Here is a 16,327-nt window from a genome sequence, read left to right as displayed (position 1 = left end):
GGTCGGCCACTGCTCCCGCCCAGATCATCTGCGATTGCGTGCTGCTCTCGCTCAAGATGGTCTGCTGCGTGCGACTCTGCCAGTTGTTCCTGCCCCTGTGACCAGTTCGCAGCACCCCCGTTCCTTGCTGTGCTGCGCCAGTACCAGCCGTCAGCGCGGCCAGTCCCTCATCTTCTCCCACCTCCAACCTCTAGGCTCTCTTCTTTCTTCTTCTTTCTCTTCCTTCTCTTTCTTCTCTTCCTTCTTCTTCCTTCTCTTCACTTCTCCCTTCTCTTCTTTCTTCTTCCTTGGACCTTTTTCCTTCTCTTCCTTCTTCTCCAAGTTCCAAGTTCTCCATTCTTCTTCTCTCCTCTTCTTCTTCTTCTCCCTTCTCTTGAGCCTTCAATTTTCAGCCTTCAAAATTTCCTTCTGTCGACTCTTGAGTTTTCAATTTCAGCCTGAAATGGCTTCATCTTTCCGCCTCGCTCGTCGGGTTGGTGGTCGAGGAAGAAGGTCCGATGATTGGTCATGGTGGGAAAAGTAAATACTGACCGCCCATTGAGTGGTGGAGGATCTCAACCATAGACTTGCAAGCTTTGCCCATACAAGCGAACTAGTGGAGTAAACAAGGTAATCCATTGAGCCGAGCATTTGTATTTTGAATTTTTATTGATTTTAAATTTTCAAAGTTACTTAAATATTAGAATATGGAATGCCAATTGCCACTTGTTCCATTTTAATATTTATGCATAATCAGGTCCGAGCTCATCTCCTACATGAGCCAAATTCAGAGGTACTGTTTTGTCTAAATGTGACCTTGGAGAAGCAAAGGGAGCTTCGTGACCGTGTAGCATGTCAACAAGCTTATCTTGCATCTAGACCACGACATGTTGCAGTGGACCCTGCAACTTTTGTGACACCATCCCCATTAGATGTATCTAGAGCAGGGTGAGTATCAGGAAGTACTACCTCCACACCTATTGCAAGCATTACATTGGCCATGGCATCAACAATGCCACATGTTGCTCGTAGACAGAGTACACTTGATGCAAGTTGGGATTCCAAGAAAAAGGAAGAGGTGGATATATCAATGGCACACTTTTTTTATCATGACCACATTCAATTTCGTGCAGCTAGGTCAGAGTATTTTAAATTGATGTGCAAGAAGATTGGTGAGTATGGCCCTTCGTATGTACCTTCATCATTAGAGACCCTACGCACCACTTTGCTCGACAAGGAAAAGCGCCTTGTTGAGTAAGAAACAGTGATTAGAAAGAGCATGTGGGCTGAAAATGGAGTTTCCTTGATTGTTGATGGTTGAAGTGATATACGCAAGCGATCCATTCATGATATGATTGCTTATTCTCGTGGGGAAATGTACTTGATATCTTCACATGATACATCGGGGACATGAAAGTCATCAGATATACTTGTAGCAGAGTGGGTTACATGTGTTGAGCTTATTGGCCCAGAGCATGTTGTGGGATTTGTTGCAGATGGAGAGCCCGCAAATAGGGCAGTAGATGCTATTATCCAGGGATATTATCCGCACATCACAATTCCATATTGTATGGCTCATTGCTTGAAGAACCTACTAAAGGATATTGGTAATCTATCATGGATTGCACCTGTCATAGAGCAAGGAGCTCAAATGGTTAGCTTTGTTTTGAATCACTAGTTTCTTCGCCATCACTTCTCTTTGTGGTCGAAGAAGACACTTTTAAAATACTCTAATACTGGATTTGCCTTTAACTTCTTGATGCTAGGCAGGCTAAGAGAATGCAGTGGTGCCTTGAGGCAGTTATTTCTTAGTGATGAGTTTACCTCATCAACATTGGCAGATACTCCAACAGGTATCTTATGCTTGGAGAAAGCAAATAACTTTACTTTTTGGGATAATGCAAAGCGGATAGATGCTATGGTATCACCTATTGTACATTTATTGAGGGTTATGGGTGCTATGTAACCTTGCATTGGCAAGGTATATGAGGCTATGGATAGGCTGAATGAAAATTTGTAGGAGTTGGCACCAAATGATGAGGCGTATGAGGAGATACGTCATTTAGTTGTGGCGAGGTGGAACTCCTATAGCTCACCCATGCATGTAGTTGCATTTGTTGTGGATCTTGAGTTTTAGGGCAAGGGTCAGGAGAATGACATTGAGGTTATGGATGTATGGAGACTTATGTTGTCTCCCTGATCAAGGCACTAGACGAAAGATCAGAGATCAACTTTCATTGGTTGTGGGGATGCATAGGAGGATTACTGTAAGATTGTGGCAGCTTTGTGGTGGGAGGACTATGGTTCGGATGGTCATGAGTTGCAGCAACTAGCCATCCGTATTTTGAGTCAGTTAGTTAGCTCCTCTTGTTTGAAGCAATTGTGGAGTACATACGCTCACATTGCTTCAAAGAAGAAGAACCGTCTTGGTGTGGAGAGGGCAAACAATCCATTCACAGAGTGGAAGATGCAGCAAGAAGAGGAGACATATGTTGATGTTGAGGGAGATGCAGCAATTCATGGTACACATGATGATGAGGCCCCAGCACTTCAGGAGTAGCTAAAGCAGCCTCAAATCATGATCATGATCTTTGATTTAGTTTACTTATCATGAGTTTCATGATACAAGACACATGTACATTGTATATGATATTATGATCATTGATGACAGTGTGACACTTGGACTGTTGACAGTTGTGCCATGCCGATATTATATTTATACTTGAGTCTTGTAGTCTTGTAGTTGCCCTTTGGGCTATTTTGGCATGTCGGATTTTGTTTCAGTCTAGAGATTAGACTTTTTATTTGTAGTCTTTTTTGGGGCAATGAGCATGTTCTTTCAAAGATTAGACTTCAATTTCATATTTGTAACCTTTTAAGTTTTTTGGCAATGGGACCGTAGGCATGTTTTTTTAGCTTAGACTTTAAAGTTTAGTTCATTGTTCATTGTTTTATCATTTATGGCATATGTATTATGCATTTTATTATTTATAATTGAATAGCTTACCTCTTGAGCCTTGTAAGTTGCAATTCAATTTCTAATGAGTAGTTTTAGAATGATGCATGATATCTTAAAGTTAAAACTTAAAATGATTTTTCCTTGTGGATTATATATCTTGGTTTTAAGTTTTAACACTCGAGAGTCCACATGGATTATGAGTGAAATATTACTTTTTTTTCATGAATTTTAATTTTTTAAATGCCATTCCCGTTTTCATGTCCCCGTTTCCTAGGTTTGGTATTCCTGTCCCGGTCCCCATTCCTCGTTCCCGTTCCCCGTTTCATGTTTCTATGGCCAATAGTATGGGCTGTTATAAGTCTCTTCCAGCTATGACTAAAGTTGAAAGAAAATATTTTTGTCATGTAAAAAGGGAGCTGAAAACTTATGACATGATGGCTGAAAATGAAGATATTTCGAGCATTTTTTTGGACTGATTACTACTGACACATTGGTTGAAATATATGTAGTTGCTCATATAGAAAATCAGGCTGAAAATCAAACCATAGAAGTATGTACATTGGATTTTTATCAAACAATTCAAGAATTTGTTGAGCAGGAAGACATTGGTTTACTCAACAACAAGGCTGAAGCGCAAGTGGAAACAAAATACAAGACGGTGGATAAGAAAGTCAAGCCTGTGGCAATCCCACTGCCTCCTGAAAGTGAAGGGCTGGCTGATAGGGCAATAAATCAACCAAGTCTTTGTGATCCTTCCAACATTGGCCACAAGTTCACATCTGAAAGTATAAAAGAGCTCAAAATAGGTGAAAATTCTTTCCTTTCACCGGTTGAAAAACACTCTTTTATGCAAATGCTAATGAAACATGGAAATTTTTTTACATTTTAACCAAGTGAAATAGGCTGTGTGGATTCAAATATTGTGGCTTCTATGGTCATTTTTACGGTCCCACATGTGCCTTGGAACCTTAAGCCCATTTCCGTTCCAAGGGTGTATTTGTCCAAATTATTGGAACTTCTAAATGAAAAGATCAGAATGAAGATTTTAGAATCTTTTTCAAACCTTACTCAAACCGATGCTTTACCGTGCCCAAGAAAAATGAATCTTTATAATTCATTCAAGATTTGTAGCTTGTTAATCGTGTCACAATCCGAAATATTGGTTCGGGTCCATTGTTGACGAATTTGCTAAAGCTTTTGTAGGTATAGCAATTTATTCTATGGGCAACCTATATTCAGGATATTGTCCAATTTCAGCTTTCGTTAGAAAGCTGAGACATTACCACAATGAAGACACCTCTTGGAGTGGTCCGCATGTGCATTCTACCACAAGGTGCAACAAACTCCGTACAATTTCAGCTTTCGTTAGAAAGCTGAGACATTACCACAATGAAGACACCTCTTGGATTGGTCCGCATGTGCATTCTACCACAAGGTGTAACAAACTCCGTAGCTCATATGATGAATGCCATGCACAAAGTCTTAAGGGACTTTATTTTACAACTTACTCTTCCATTTCTTGATGATGTACCTATCAAGGGATGTAAAGTCAATGAAAAGAATGAGGAGCTTGATGAAGATGGGTGCATGACATTTATAGTTAACCATATTGATGATTGCGACAGGATTTTGACAAGGCTAGAAGAAGTACATCTTACCCTTTCTAGAGCTAAGTCAATTTTTGGAGTAGAAGAAGTCCTAGTGGTCGGGACATCTATGTGGCCCGTACGGACGTAAACCTTCACCAATCAAGACAGATGTCATCAGTAGAATGCAAGGAAAATGCACAAATATTTTAGAGGTAAGAAGATTTCTTGGCGCATGTGTATTCTATCTCATATGGATACCACATTTTTCTCATGTAGCTGAAAATCTTTATCAATCATTAAGAAAAGGCCAAAGATTCTTTTGGGGGGAAGAACATACTCTCACTGTACGCAAACTAAAGAAGTTGTTAATTTCAGCCTCTACTCTCAAAAGGGCTGATTATTCAAATGGTCAACTCATCATCCTTACTGTGGATACAAGTCCCATTGGGATAGGTTGGGCTGTTGGCCAAGAAAACCTTGAAGGTAACATGTATGCAATTCGTTTTGGAGCAAAGGTTCTCAATAAATGTCAAAGAAGGTATGCACAAGTAAAAAGGGAATTGTGGGAAGTTGTAACAGTATTAAAGTGTGATTGTGAATACTTTATGGGTGCTTTCGTAGTGGTAGAAATTGATTGTCTTCCACTCTTGGGCATGATTGCCAACTGCTCTACACCCGACATTGCTATGCTAAGATGAATTGCATATATTAAATCTCTCAATCCCGAATTAAAGCATATTATAAGAAATGGAAATCCAGTTGCTGACATGCTATCACGCGCAAGATATGACAATGAAGAAGAGCTGATAAAAGAAGATGAAGGTGAAGAATCTATACTTGCTGAATTTCATTCCATGGCTGCTAAAAGTACATTTTCAGTTGCGCATATACAAACCCTAAGCTGAATCTTGTAGGTGAAGCTAATTTTTTTAATGGTATAGCATTAAGTACAGTAAGAAGAGGAAAAGGTACTGCTGTAAATTAGCATACAACAACAAAAATCAAAGATTTATCTATGGAAGAAGGGTGGTCAACTAGAAGCCAATATGCTCATTGTATTGCTCAAGTTCTAGTTTATTTCCTTGAAGAAGATTATGAAGAAGATTGGCCAATATTTGAGCACAATGAAGAAGGAGGATTCTTGGACTGATGAAGAGTTCAAGCATATTAAGAGGAAAGCTTATGGCTTTTTTCTTAAAGAAGGGAATCTATGGAAGCATGCAAAGAAGAAGAAATGAGCGCCTGTCCAAGTTTTAGGTAACAAAAGATTGCAACAACAGGTAATGAAAGAATTTCATGAAAGCCTGTGGGTTGGCCATAGAGGCATATGGGAAACCTTTAGTAAAGTCAAATAAAAATATTGGTGGCAAAACATATATCGAGATATAGCACATTTTGTTGAAACCTGTTATGTGTGTTAGATGTATTCTATGGTCAAGCATCGAGATGGGTTAACAACCAAGACCACTCAAGCTGTTTATCGTTTTTTGCTTGAAGAAGTGTTTTGTAGATATGGTTGTGTGGGTAAAGTAATTGTAGATAGAGGAGAGTTGGATGCTGATGAGGCACACAACTTGATGAAGCACGCAACTTCTTTGCTCAATTGGGTATTAAGTTGGCTTTAATATCAACCTACAACCCTGAAGGCAATGGGAAAAGTGAGAGAGGGCTCTAGTCTATTCAGGGTTGTAGGTTGATATTAAAGCCAGTCAATGTACTAGACTAGAGCCCTCTCTAGCAAAGTCTTGTAGAGGAAAGATCGCTGTTTTCAGGCAGTGTACAACACTCGAAAGTGGGAGCTGGAGTGATGTGGCAGAGTTTTGGCTAGGTGTGATGGTATTTTATCCCCCTATGGGAGCCAATGGAAGCATCAGATTGGCGATCTGAGCAGCATAGAGGAAGGTATTATTTTACACACGTTTTTGTCTATTAGAGTTATATCTTCTCATAATGCTGAAAGAAACTGGCAGGCTTCATCTTTGTTAGTATTCTTCTACATTTTCTAATTTTTTTTTGGAGTATTTTTTTGCGTCTTCAATTTTCTTCAAACCCCTTCTCTTCTGTCTACTTCTCTCCCTGAATCTACCTTCACCCTGTTGTCTCCTACCCTCCTGGTGGACTCTCGACACCAAACGCACCAACACCATGTTAAGGGAAGTTTATGCTATCATCAAAGGTGAATTCTGGAATATATTTGGGCTGATTTGGGGTTGATATCTTCAGCCATATTCAGAGAATTAGCTATAGCATTGTTCTTTTAATTCATTTCTTAGTCTACAAAAGACATCTTGTCAAAATATGCAAGTATTATGTGCCCCTATGGTAGGGCAATGTTTGTAGATCATTCATAGATGCTTTGAGTTGAATTAAGAGGATATTTTTCTCTTATTTCTTGGCTGTGGTAACTTATCCTTATTAGGAACTCAATTTGAAACTCTCTTGAAGCAAGTCTCTTTGCCCGACAAGCCTTGTAATCGACTCATAAGCTTTTGTCCCTAATAGACTACATTGAATGTAATTATGCAAAGTTGATTCATGCTATGGCATCGTGTATGAATGATGGGATGCAGAGTTGCTTATGATACATGACAGCATACTGTACTTGATTTTATAATTTGTGATTGCTCTTACAGTCAAGAAAGCAAGCTTGATTTGAGATAATACTCTTGTGATCTTTGGTAAGAACATGCAGTTGGAAGCTCTATCAACATCTTTAAGAACTTGGCTTGAAACCTTCAACCCTTCTTTTATCTCTACCATCTCCGGAGTCTAAGCTCTTGAACCCCCATACATTCTTCTCTTGGCAAACCCCTGTGGTGACCTTCAACCTTACGTGCTGTGACAGCGGGTACCTGGTTGCATAGTTTGGGTCATATCTTGAGAAATTTTGATCCAAATGAGGTGCTTGATGGCTCTGCTTGAAGCCCATGATGTCTAGTACCAATTAAAAGTCTTGGTTCACATTAAAATATTCCAATACCCCACTATGGAAATGATTTACTGTCTGTCCACAGTAGACAGCACCCTGTCCCAAGTACCTAGTAGCATTATTTTGGCCATAACTTGAGAAATACTGATCGGAATGAGGTGTTTGATGGCTTCACTCGAAGCCCACAATGTCTACCTTCAATTAGGAGTTCTGGTTTGCATTATTTTGTAACTACACCCCATTCTGGAAATGATTCTCTAGGTCTGTCTACAGTAGACAGCACCCTGTTTTGCCCTGTTTGAGTGTTTTTGGTACTTCTCATCCAAATTCGAGCCAATATCCAATACCAAAGCACTCAAGAGAATAGGAGAGTTGTAGGTTGCTATGGTAAGTGAAAATAACATTTGCAAATCCAAAACTGAAGCAAATCTTGCTTGTAGGTGATCATAAGAATGCCAATGGACATGCATGTACTGCTAATACCATTGCATACTTCGAAGTACAAACCTTCTAAGTGTAGGGCTGAAATAGGTTGCATCATACATTCATTGCATTTTCACCCACTATAGTTTGCTGGTCGTTACACTAACACAAATGAGGATGAGCTACTTCAAGAAAAGGCTCATGCGGTTGTTATCACAAATCCTGATGAAGTTGCTTGACCATACAATTCTGAGAGGCCAGATTATTTTCGTACAATCCAGTAGTGCACTCGTATGCTATTGTGGCATGAGCTCACCCATTCGCTACAACACTTTTGCATTTTAGGGCTGCAATACCGAGCAAAGGTTGAAACCATAGATCATGTTACATCACCAAGAACGTGATGAACAGATTTAACTGTCTTCCAATCACTGGTATGGTACCAACACAAGTCTGAGCGGAGAGGAAAATTCAGTTCCTGATTCTCCCCTTTCGCAGAGAAGGCTGAAGGAGGACATTATGATACATGTCCATGATTGTTTGTGAGAATGCCCTGAAGTGCCAGCATGATTCTGACTGATTCTCTCTAGAACAAGAACATAGTATTCAAAAACTTATAATGGAAACCCTATCCTTACTACGATGGTTGTTAGACCTTTTCTTGTCATCGTTCTTACCGAGAAGGGGTAGGTGATGGCACCCCCATTTCTCCTTCATGAAGCCCCAAGTGTTGATGAACTTGCCGTGAAGTATGCCCACCATCGCTAGTGATAATCTTCACTGCATAGCTAGAAGTATAGCTCGGTGGAGTCAGCAACCATGATGAAGAGGAGGAGGTTGAATATATATCTCTCTCTAGTATCATCACTTTCAGGAAGACATTGAGGTTGAATACATAGCTCTCTCTAGTATCATCACTTTCAGGACCTATACCTCCTTTGAAAAGAACATTTCTCTAATACCAGAGATCTGGCAAGGGTGATGGCAGTGTGAAACCTTAGTAGTCAATCGAGATAGGTGAGGATGATTCTGACATTTGGAATGAGGGATCATTGTTTGAGTGAACATCTATTTATCCAGTTGAAATGCTTCATATATTTACCCCTGGATTAGATTTGTCACACTGGAGTTATTGCAATAAGGTCAAGTGATGGTTGCAAGGCCTTAATCTTCACACAGAATCTTTTGCACTTTGGGGTTCCATACTCAGAGCTTGTGTATGTCTGATGGACAAATCTGGCGAATGTTCTCCTTCTGTTTGACAATCTGATGCTGTGTTGCTTCGATGTAGAGAGAAATCTCTTCAGCTAGTTGCTCAAGGGAAAAGGCTCATCAGTGATATTGGTAAAAACTAGGCTTCCGTGAATTTGGAAAGAACCATCTTCGATGTGAAATGGTTGATTGGAAGAAATTTCGAGAATAAGGAAGTGCACAGGGACATGAAACTCGTGCCCTACAACATCGTCAACGACAATGATAGCAAGCCCTCTTCTACGAACTAGGCTTGTCTTTGCCACCGCAGGTGTGTCAAGTCGATGGTAATTTTTTTGCAGCAGGTGGTGTTGCAACTCATGCAGATGTTGCTACGATGATGTAGCTAGGTTGATGATGGCTTCGACCTCATCACATAACCCTTTGGGTGCATCTGCAGTCACTGGCTCCATAGGTGAGCTTCTTCTGTCTGCGGATCAAATGATCAGATGATTCTACTTATACATCATCTTGAATGACGATTCTATTGATGCATCATCTTGGATTCTTTCGTTTGTTGGAGCATTTACTGCACAATGCTGGTGCTTCGTGTGATGATCCTCTAGATGTGTTGTACTCTTCAAAGTTATGGTTAGGGCAACCAAATCGATATGCGGATGAATGCTTAGGTTTTGCAAAGGGGTTGAAGAAATTTCTAGAAGAAATGATGGTGAAGAAAGTAAATTGATCAACAGGAGATTGAGAGATATGTATTGTGCACTCCTCCCTAGATCTAGTGCTTCTGACACACAAATGGAAGTGGAGGCTGATAGCTACAATCCTGCATTTGAGAGTGATCATTCCCAGTCCCAGCCATCCCTAGACAGCTGCGAAGAAGCATGGAAACTGCGCTATTTGAAATCTAAAATGCAGTAGCAAGATATCACTCTGGAAGACAGCTTTGATGATGTAGTTGCAGGTTTTGAAAGGTCTGAACAATAGGTAGAAAGAAGTGAAGCCATGGTAACGTGGCCCCCTTGTAGGAATGACGTCAGGTTTTTGCAGAGATCTGATGGCCTTCCTTCTCCAAGGCCTTTTATGTTTATCTCATAGAGCTTCACAACCAGTGCATTTTGATATGATCTTGCTGATCATGTTTTGCATTAAGCCCTTCAAGAATGGTTATGAACATACTTCATGTGTCAAGTAGAGTGAGGCTTTGAAAAGCATTCAGGTTATTGATGTAAAAGAAAAAAGATATGCAAGGAAATCCACCATTGAAACTCATAGAAAATCTTGAGAGAGATGAGAAAGAAGAAGATGAACCCTATTTTCAAAAAGTAGAGGTAACTTTAGTCCCCTCTAGTCTCCCATAGCTCTTCTTTTAACAAATGTCCTTTAAAATAAGCCAAAATCTGATGACGACTTGCTAAAAAATAGCTGGAGCTCGCCATTATCCACTGGTTCATGCCAAGAACCTCCATCTTGGTCACAGTTTGTGACAGATCTCCATGTCTGACCACGGTTATGGAAGAACTAACTCCTGTGACTAATTTTTAACTGCGGTTTTCGCTCCCTAGTCACTGCATTTAGATCTAATGTATGAAAATGACTTTGATAGAATCTAAACTAATGCTTTGATACCGATGTAATGAAGCTAACCTAGCTTAGCCTAAACTAGCCTAAATCCATGACCAACCATGGATAATCAACAAGAAACTAACAAGACAAATTGAAAGGGAATGAACCAATTTGCATTAATCATGCCTGGTAGCCATAGCTAAACTAGGAAAGTAGTACAAGAAAGTTACCAAAACATGAATTCTCCAAATGATCCAAAGATGATGCTACATTTGGTTGGCCTCACCTTTTATAGCTAACCCTAGCCAAACCTAGCTAACCTTAATCCTCTAATTATAGGGTATATTTACATATGTCATTCAATTTTATGGTTGTAATGGTATCCTAGATACATAGAAAATTTTTCTACATTACATTAGGGTTTGCATGTGGAACATTGAAACTCTCTAGAAACATATCCGTTATAAGGAAACTATTTAAATTCATTAATTAACTTGAGTTTTGGGACTGTTTAATAAAAGCTTATTAATTTTATCTAACATCTTCTCTAAGGTTCAAAATTAGAACCAGAAAGGGATTGCAAAGAAGCCCAAGCTCATTTTCTTTTCTTGTTGCCAAGGCATCCCACTCCAAATTAGCTAGATTATTGGGCAAAGTGTGCATGTTGGCTAACCAATGAGCTACTAAGACTATAGAGGCAATGATAGTCTTACCAAGGGAGCTTAAGTGTTCACCCTAGAGAGGCCAGAGTATCGAACAAAGGTTGTGTGTTGGATGCCTAGTGGCCTTCCAAGTCTCTCAAAGGTGGATGGAAGCATAATGTCTACTAAGTCTCTCAAAGGTGGATGGAAACATAATGGACTTTTTGTTTTGTTCCCTTGGAGGGGTTTTGATTGGGTTTTCAAAAGATTTATCGGGGGGTATGTGGTAGAGGCAAAAAAGAGGGGTGGGACCAAGCTAGGCTAGTCAAGCAAGCAAAGGAAGTATGGGACATTGCCCTTGGAGACTACCATGTGATGTGCGATGTTGTGATCATGGTGGATCTAAAGCTAGCTACTCCAAAGAGTGAAAATTGATAAATGCGCATAAATGCATATTTACAAGAATAGAATATTGATGCACTGAAGTTATGCAAGAGGCAATGCAAGGAGTCGTTCTCATGCAAAATGCTATGCACTAGTGTTACTTGGACAATGCCCTCACAAGGAAATTGCTCACTTGTCTAAGTGTTCTTTTACAATTATAGTCGTCTTGATGATGTAGATAAGGATACAAAGTACAAAGTAGATAGATAATGTCTGAAGAAATGTGTAAGTAATATATTGTCACAATCAAGAGAAAAGCGCGCGCCCCTCTTCCCCCTTTCTTAAAAAAAAAAATAAAAATGGAAGGGAGAGCAAGCTCAACTCAAACGCGCTCAGGGAGCTTTGTTGCCATCAATATAGAGTATGCTATATTTACGACTGTCCGATTCCTACACTTTACGACTCCATTTTAAAAAGGGACATTGATAGAGATGAGTTGACAAGAGATGCCATGCTTTTGTAAGAACTCAGTGAACTTGTGGGAGATAAGGTCACGACCACTATCACTCCTCATGCAACCTACATGATGATCAGCCTGGTTATGGATCAATGATACTCATGTAGAAAAGTACATGAATGCATTAGATTTATGTATTAAGAAATACACCCATATATATCTAGAAAAGTCATCCACTATCAAAAAGAAGTATAACACGTCGTTCAAGGCAATAGTGGATGTTGGCTCACAAAGATCAATATGGATCAATCTAAGGGGCATGAGCTATGTATGTAGATTGTTCAGGGAATGGGATATAGTACTAGTTTCCTAGTTGACATGCTTTACAGACATCTCTAGATAATTTCAAGTGGGGAAGGCCCTCAGCCATCCGTAGGTGAGATAGCTCATAAATGGAGTCATACCCAAGATGCCCCAAGTGATAATTCCAAAGATACTCATTGCTCGTAGCCTCTCGTGTGGTGGCCAAAGCATGGAATTAGTGGAATGTACACCCCTCAACTGTCGGCGTGGAAAGAAATTGAGTCATGTGGTACAAGCCACTGCGCTGTGCCTTGTCGTTGGAAATAACTAAACCAGTCTAAGAGTCAAGGACCTTGATTGTCGTCACTGTAAAGAAGACTGCTCGCTCCAATTGGCAAAGTTGCTAAGTAGATAGCAAGTTTACCCCAAGAGCTAGGGGACATGGTAGACATCATCTAGTGTAGCGAGATTCAAACCTTGGTCAATAGCAAAATTGATGCAATCTTGAGCTTGAATCTTGACCGAGAAGTTATTCTCAATCCCAACATATTTGGTTGTAGGGGCTCAGGTGAGAAAATTTTCATGGATAGGGGTTATGTGATGTGTAGCTTCATTGTCCACAGTCCAAATAGGAGTAGAAGTACTCGGTTGCGGAGAGTGGGTCTCTACAGTCACCTCATTGGGAGATAACTTGTAGACATGAATGAAACTTGAATCCTCAAATGTTTGTAAAGGGATGAGGTGACCCTCAACAAACCAATTAGACAAGCCCTCAGAAGTCGACTGTGATGGGGCTGATTGGTGGGAGTGTAGGTTTAACCATGCCACTACCCTTGATTTTGGTTGCCACCACTCAACTTCCCTTGCAGGGGGTTGCCCGATTGAGGGATGGGGTTTTGAGCCTTTGATTTTGGTTGTGTGCATCTTGCCTTTGATCGACACTTGTCGTCAAAATGACGATGTTGACAATACCTATTCTTTTTAGGTACATTTTACCACCCGGCTTTTAGAGATGATTGGTAATTTACTAGCTTGGTTTTAATTTTGTTTTTGGTTTTGCTTTTGATTTGAAGTTTGATTTTAGTTTTTGCTTTTCCTTCGCTTGCTGCCCCTTTTAAGAAGTGTTAGTGAAGTCCCCCTTTAAAGATGAAGAACTATGAAGTTGATTGAACAGCCAAGCGTATCACAGTAAGACGACACTCAAATTCAGAGAAGGTGGGCATGGTAGGCTGCGAGATCACATGTTGCGTAGAGTGGAAGTGTTTCCTCAGTAGTTTGTTTAGAAACAACATGACTTGATCATTAGAGGACTTAGGAGTCCCCGTGGTAGAGAACTCAGCAAAAAGTCGCCGATAGCCAGCCAACTTGACCTTAAGGTCAGACCCGTCATTGATTTTGAAAATTTGAAGTTCATGGTCAAGTGTGATATGTTGAGCCCTATCTCAAGTTGCATAGCAGCCAATCAAGTGTGCACATCGCTCTGATGCTAGGTCAAAGTGTTGTAGTTAGGAGTGAAACTCAGAAAGTGGACCTTGCATCAACTCAACTACGGTGGAGGCATTCCTAGCCTTCCAAGGGTAGACAACCTCATATGGGACTAGTGTAAGATCAGGCTAGGGTTCCAACCATAGTCTTATAGAGGGGGTAATGGGAATGGGAAACGAGAATGAGGATGGCCAAGAATTGGCATTCCATGTCACTATATAAACACATCCAATAGGCATGAAACGAGAAATGGGAATGGGAAACTTGAAGCTCCAAAATGGCCATTCCATGTGACTATGGTTTCAACCCCTGCACAAGGTTCCATAGGTTTTGAGAGTAAAAGTACACATCTCATTAGATGTAACCAAGTGGTGTAATTGGATAGGTTGGAACAAGTCTTGTTAGGGATAGTGTGCTTGGCCGAAGAAGATGAACCATGAGATGTCGAATAAGAAGTCTAAGAAGGATAAGGGTAAGAAGGAGGGGAATAAGTAGGAAGAGGTGGTGGGTAGGCAAAAATAGGTCGTGGATATCCATACATGCTGATGGTGGAGGCATTGGAACATGAATGTTTTGATAAGGTGCTGATGGAAGTGGAGGCATTGGAGCACCCAAGCCTTGTCCAAATGTTGGCTGGGACACGCATAGTGTCTAGTAGGTCCACTAGGTAAATCCATGGAGGCAAATTAAGCTTTCCCCAAAGGTGCATGAACATTACCTGGAATGGAAGGTGTAGAGGTCCCAAAGATTGTGCCTATGTTTGATGGACCTCTCGGTGTGGTGTGTGGAAAACCATGTGAGGATTGATATGCAAAAGTGAATGGTGTGAAAGGTAATTGTGATGCAACGGAAGAAGTGGGTGGGATGGGTGGGTTTGCAAATTCTTGTGATACATTGTATTAAAGTGAATTTGAACATGCAAAGGAAATTTAAATGATGGTGAAGAAATGCAAAGAAGACGATGCACCAAACTCGTTCTAATTATTAGAAGCATAATTAAAAGAAGGAAGGGAAGAAGAAGAGATACTCGACTTTTTCTTATAATCACCCCTTCTTTATTGACATACATGAGTGCTGTTCCATGGGGAATTTTCCATGTTTCGCATATGGCATTTTTGCTTCAACTTGGTCTTTACTAGCATATTGTAAAGGCGGTGAAGAAAGATAAATAGAAGAAGGAACTAAAGTAGAGCCTTGTGTACCTTGCATTGAAGTAGAAGAAATAGGCTGAAAGTAGGGTACATACTTTGGATCTTGCTCTCCAAGAGGGGGGCCCAACCCTAACTAAGGTCCCAATGGCCTTGCAACATCATCAAACTTGTGCACTACATTTGATGAGAAAGAACCAAATATATCTTCTTCATACAGCTTTTGTTTGAAGGCTGGTCGATGTAACTCTTCAAATTTCTTGGCTCTGTGAGCCAAGATCGATTGTAGCTCTCGATTAGTGATGTCTCTACCTCTAAATTCAAAAGTTTTTTCGACCATGTCGGAACTTGCAGAGTTGGCAATGGATGCCACTCCTACTTAGTTTTGAGCATATGTTCTTTTGGGGATTGAGTTGGTATAGACATGTTCAAAGTCATATGACCTATTGTGGTTCTTGGCTTCTGAGAAGAGCTTTCAGATCAAGGTCCAAGTTTCTTTAAAGAGAACCTAGCTTTGATACTATATGGAGAAATACCCTAACACAGAAACTCAAACACAATCGTACGACAAAGAACAAACTAATAATAGAATACAATTAAGGTTAGGGTAACTCAGGGACAATGAACATAGTGAATAAGAAATTAAATGAATCTAATAGAATACAATGCTCATGCAACAAACACACTACACAATGAAGGGATATTGACCCCCGAACTCTTGTTTCTCTAGGACTTGAGTAGAGTATGAGCTGGAGAGTGTGTTGTACTTTGATGAATCCGAAAACGCAGCAAGGCAGCCTTTGTAGGTGTTTGGTAGCAAACATAGCTGCGGGCAGCTTGATCAATGATAGGCAGGTAGAGAAGAGGGAAAATAGCAAATGCATCCAAGGAAGGTGTCAAACAGTTAGGGCTGCAGCAATTTGGATCAAAATGCAACCTTCAGGTGATTGGAAGATGACGTTAGTTATAGGCGATGGCTCCTAGATAGTAAGCGCAGCCTTATGTGAGTTGCCAAGCAGTAAATGCAAGGTCTTGGCAACGATGGACAGATGGCAATGGCTGGATGAAGAGAAAATTGCATGTAGATGGCTTGTAATAGGTGCTAGAAGGGGCCAGTGTTGGCTGAGATGTCCTTCGTAAATAGGGTGTGGGCAGCAAAGGTGTGGCACTTGTAATATGCAAAAACAAGATTAGATTGAGTGGAAGGGTAGCATGTCTATTCATAGAAAAACTGGGGCCTCCCAAATTAGGGTTTGCT

General features: G+C 40.4%; 1 protein-coding gene across 11 annotated transcripts in view; it reads left to right on the top strand.

The window, feature by feature from the left end:
• Positions 1–16,327, top strand: part of LOC148026632 (Leucine-rich repeat (LRR) family protein) — a 139,114-nt gene that overhangs the window by 57,064 nt on the left and 65,723 nt on the right. For 5 of the 11 annotated variants that reach the window (XR_015692856.1, XR_015692858.1, XR_015692857.1 and 2 more), the window contains exon 8: positions 3,537–3,744. The exons of the other annotated variants lie outside the window; for them this stretch is intronic. Coding sequence is in view for 1 of the 5 variants with exons in the window: in XM_087691086.1 (XP_087547212.1) it covers positions 3,537–3,744 (208 nt within the window). In the remaining 4 variants the exon portion in view is untranslated. The remainder of the gene's footprint in view (positions 1–3,536; positions 3,745–16,327) is intronic. 11 annotated transcript variants of the gene reach the window in all.

The sequence above is a fragment of the Lygodium microphyllum genome, chromosome 13 (assembly GCF_053477565.2).
Source record: "Lygodium microphyllum isolate KBCC chromosome 13, Lygodium_microphyllum_v1.1.10, whole genome shotgun sequence".
NCBI lineage: Eukaryota > Viridiplantae > Streptophyta > Polypodiopsida > Schizaeales > Lygodiaceae > Lygodium > Lygodium microphyllum.
This window is presented reverse-complemented; position numbering and strand designations above follow the sequence as displayed.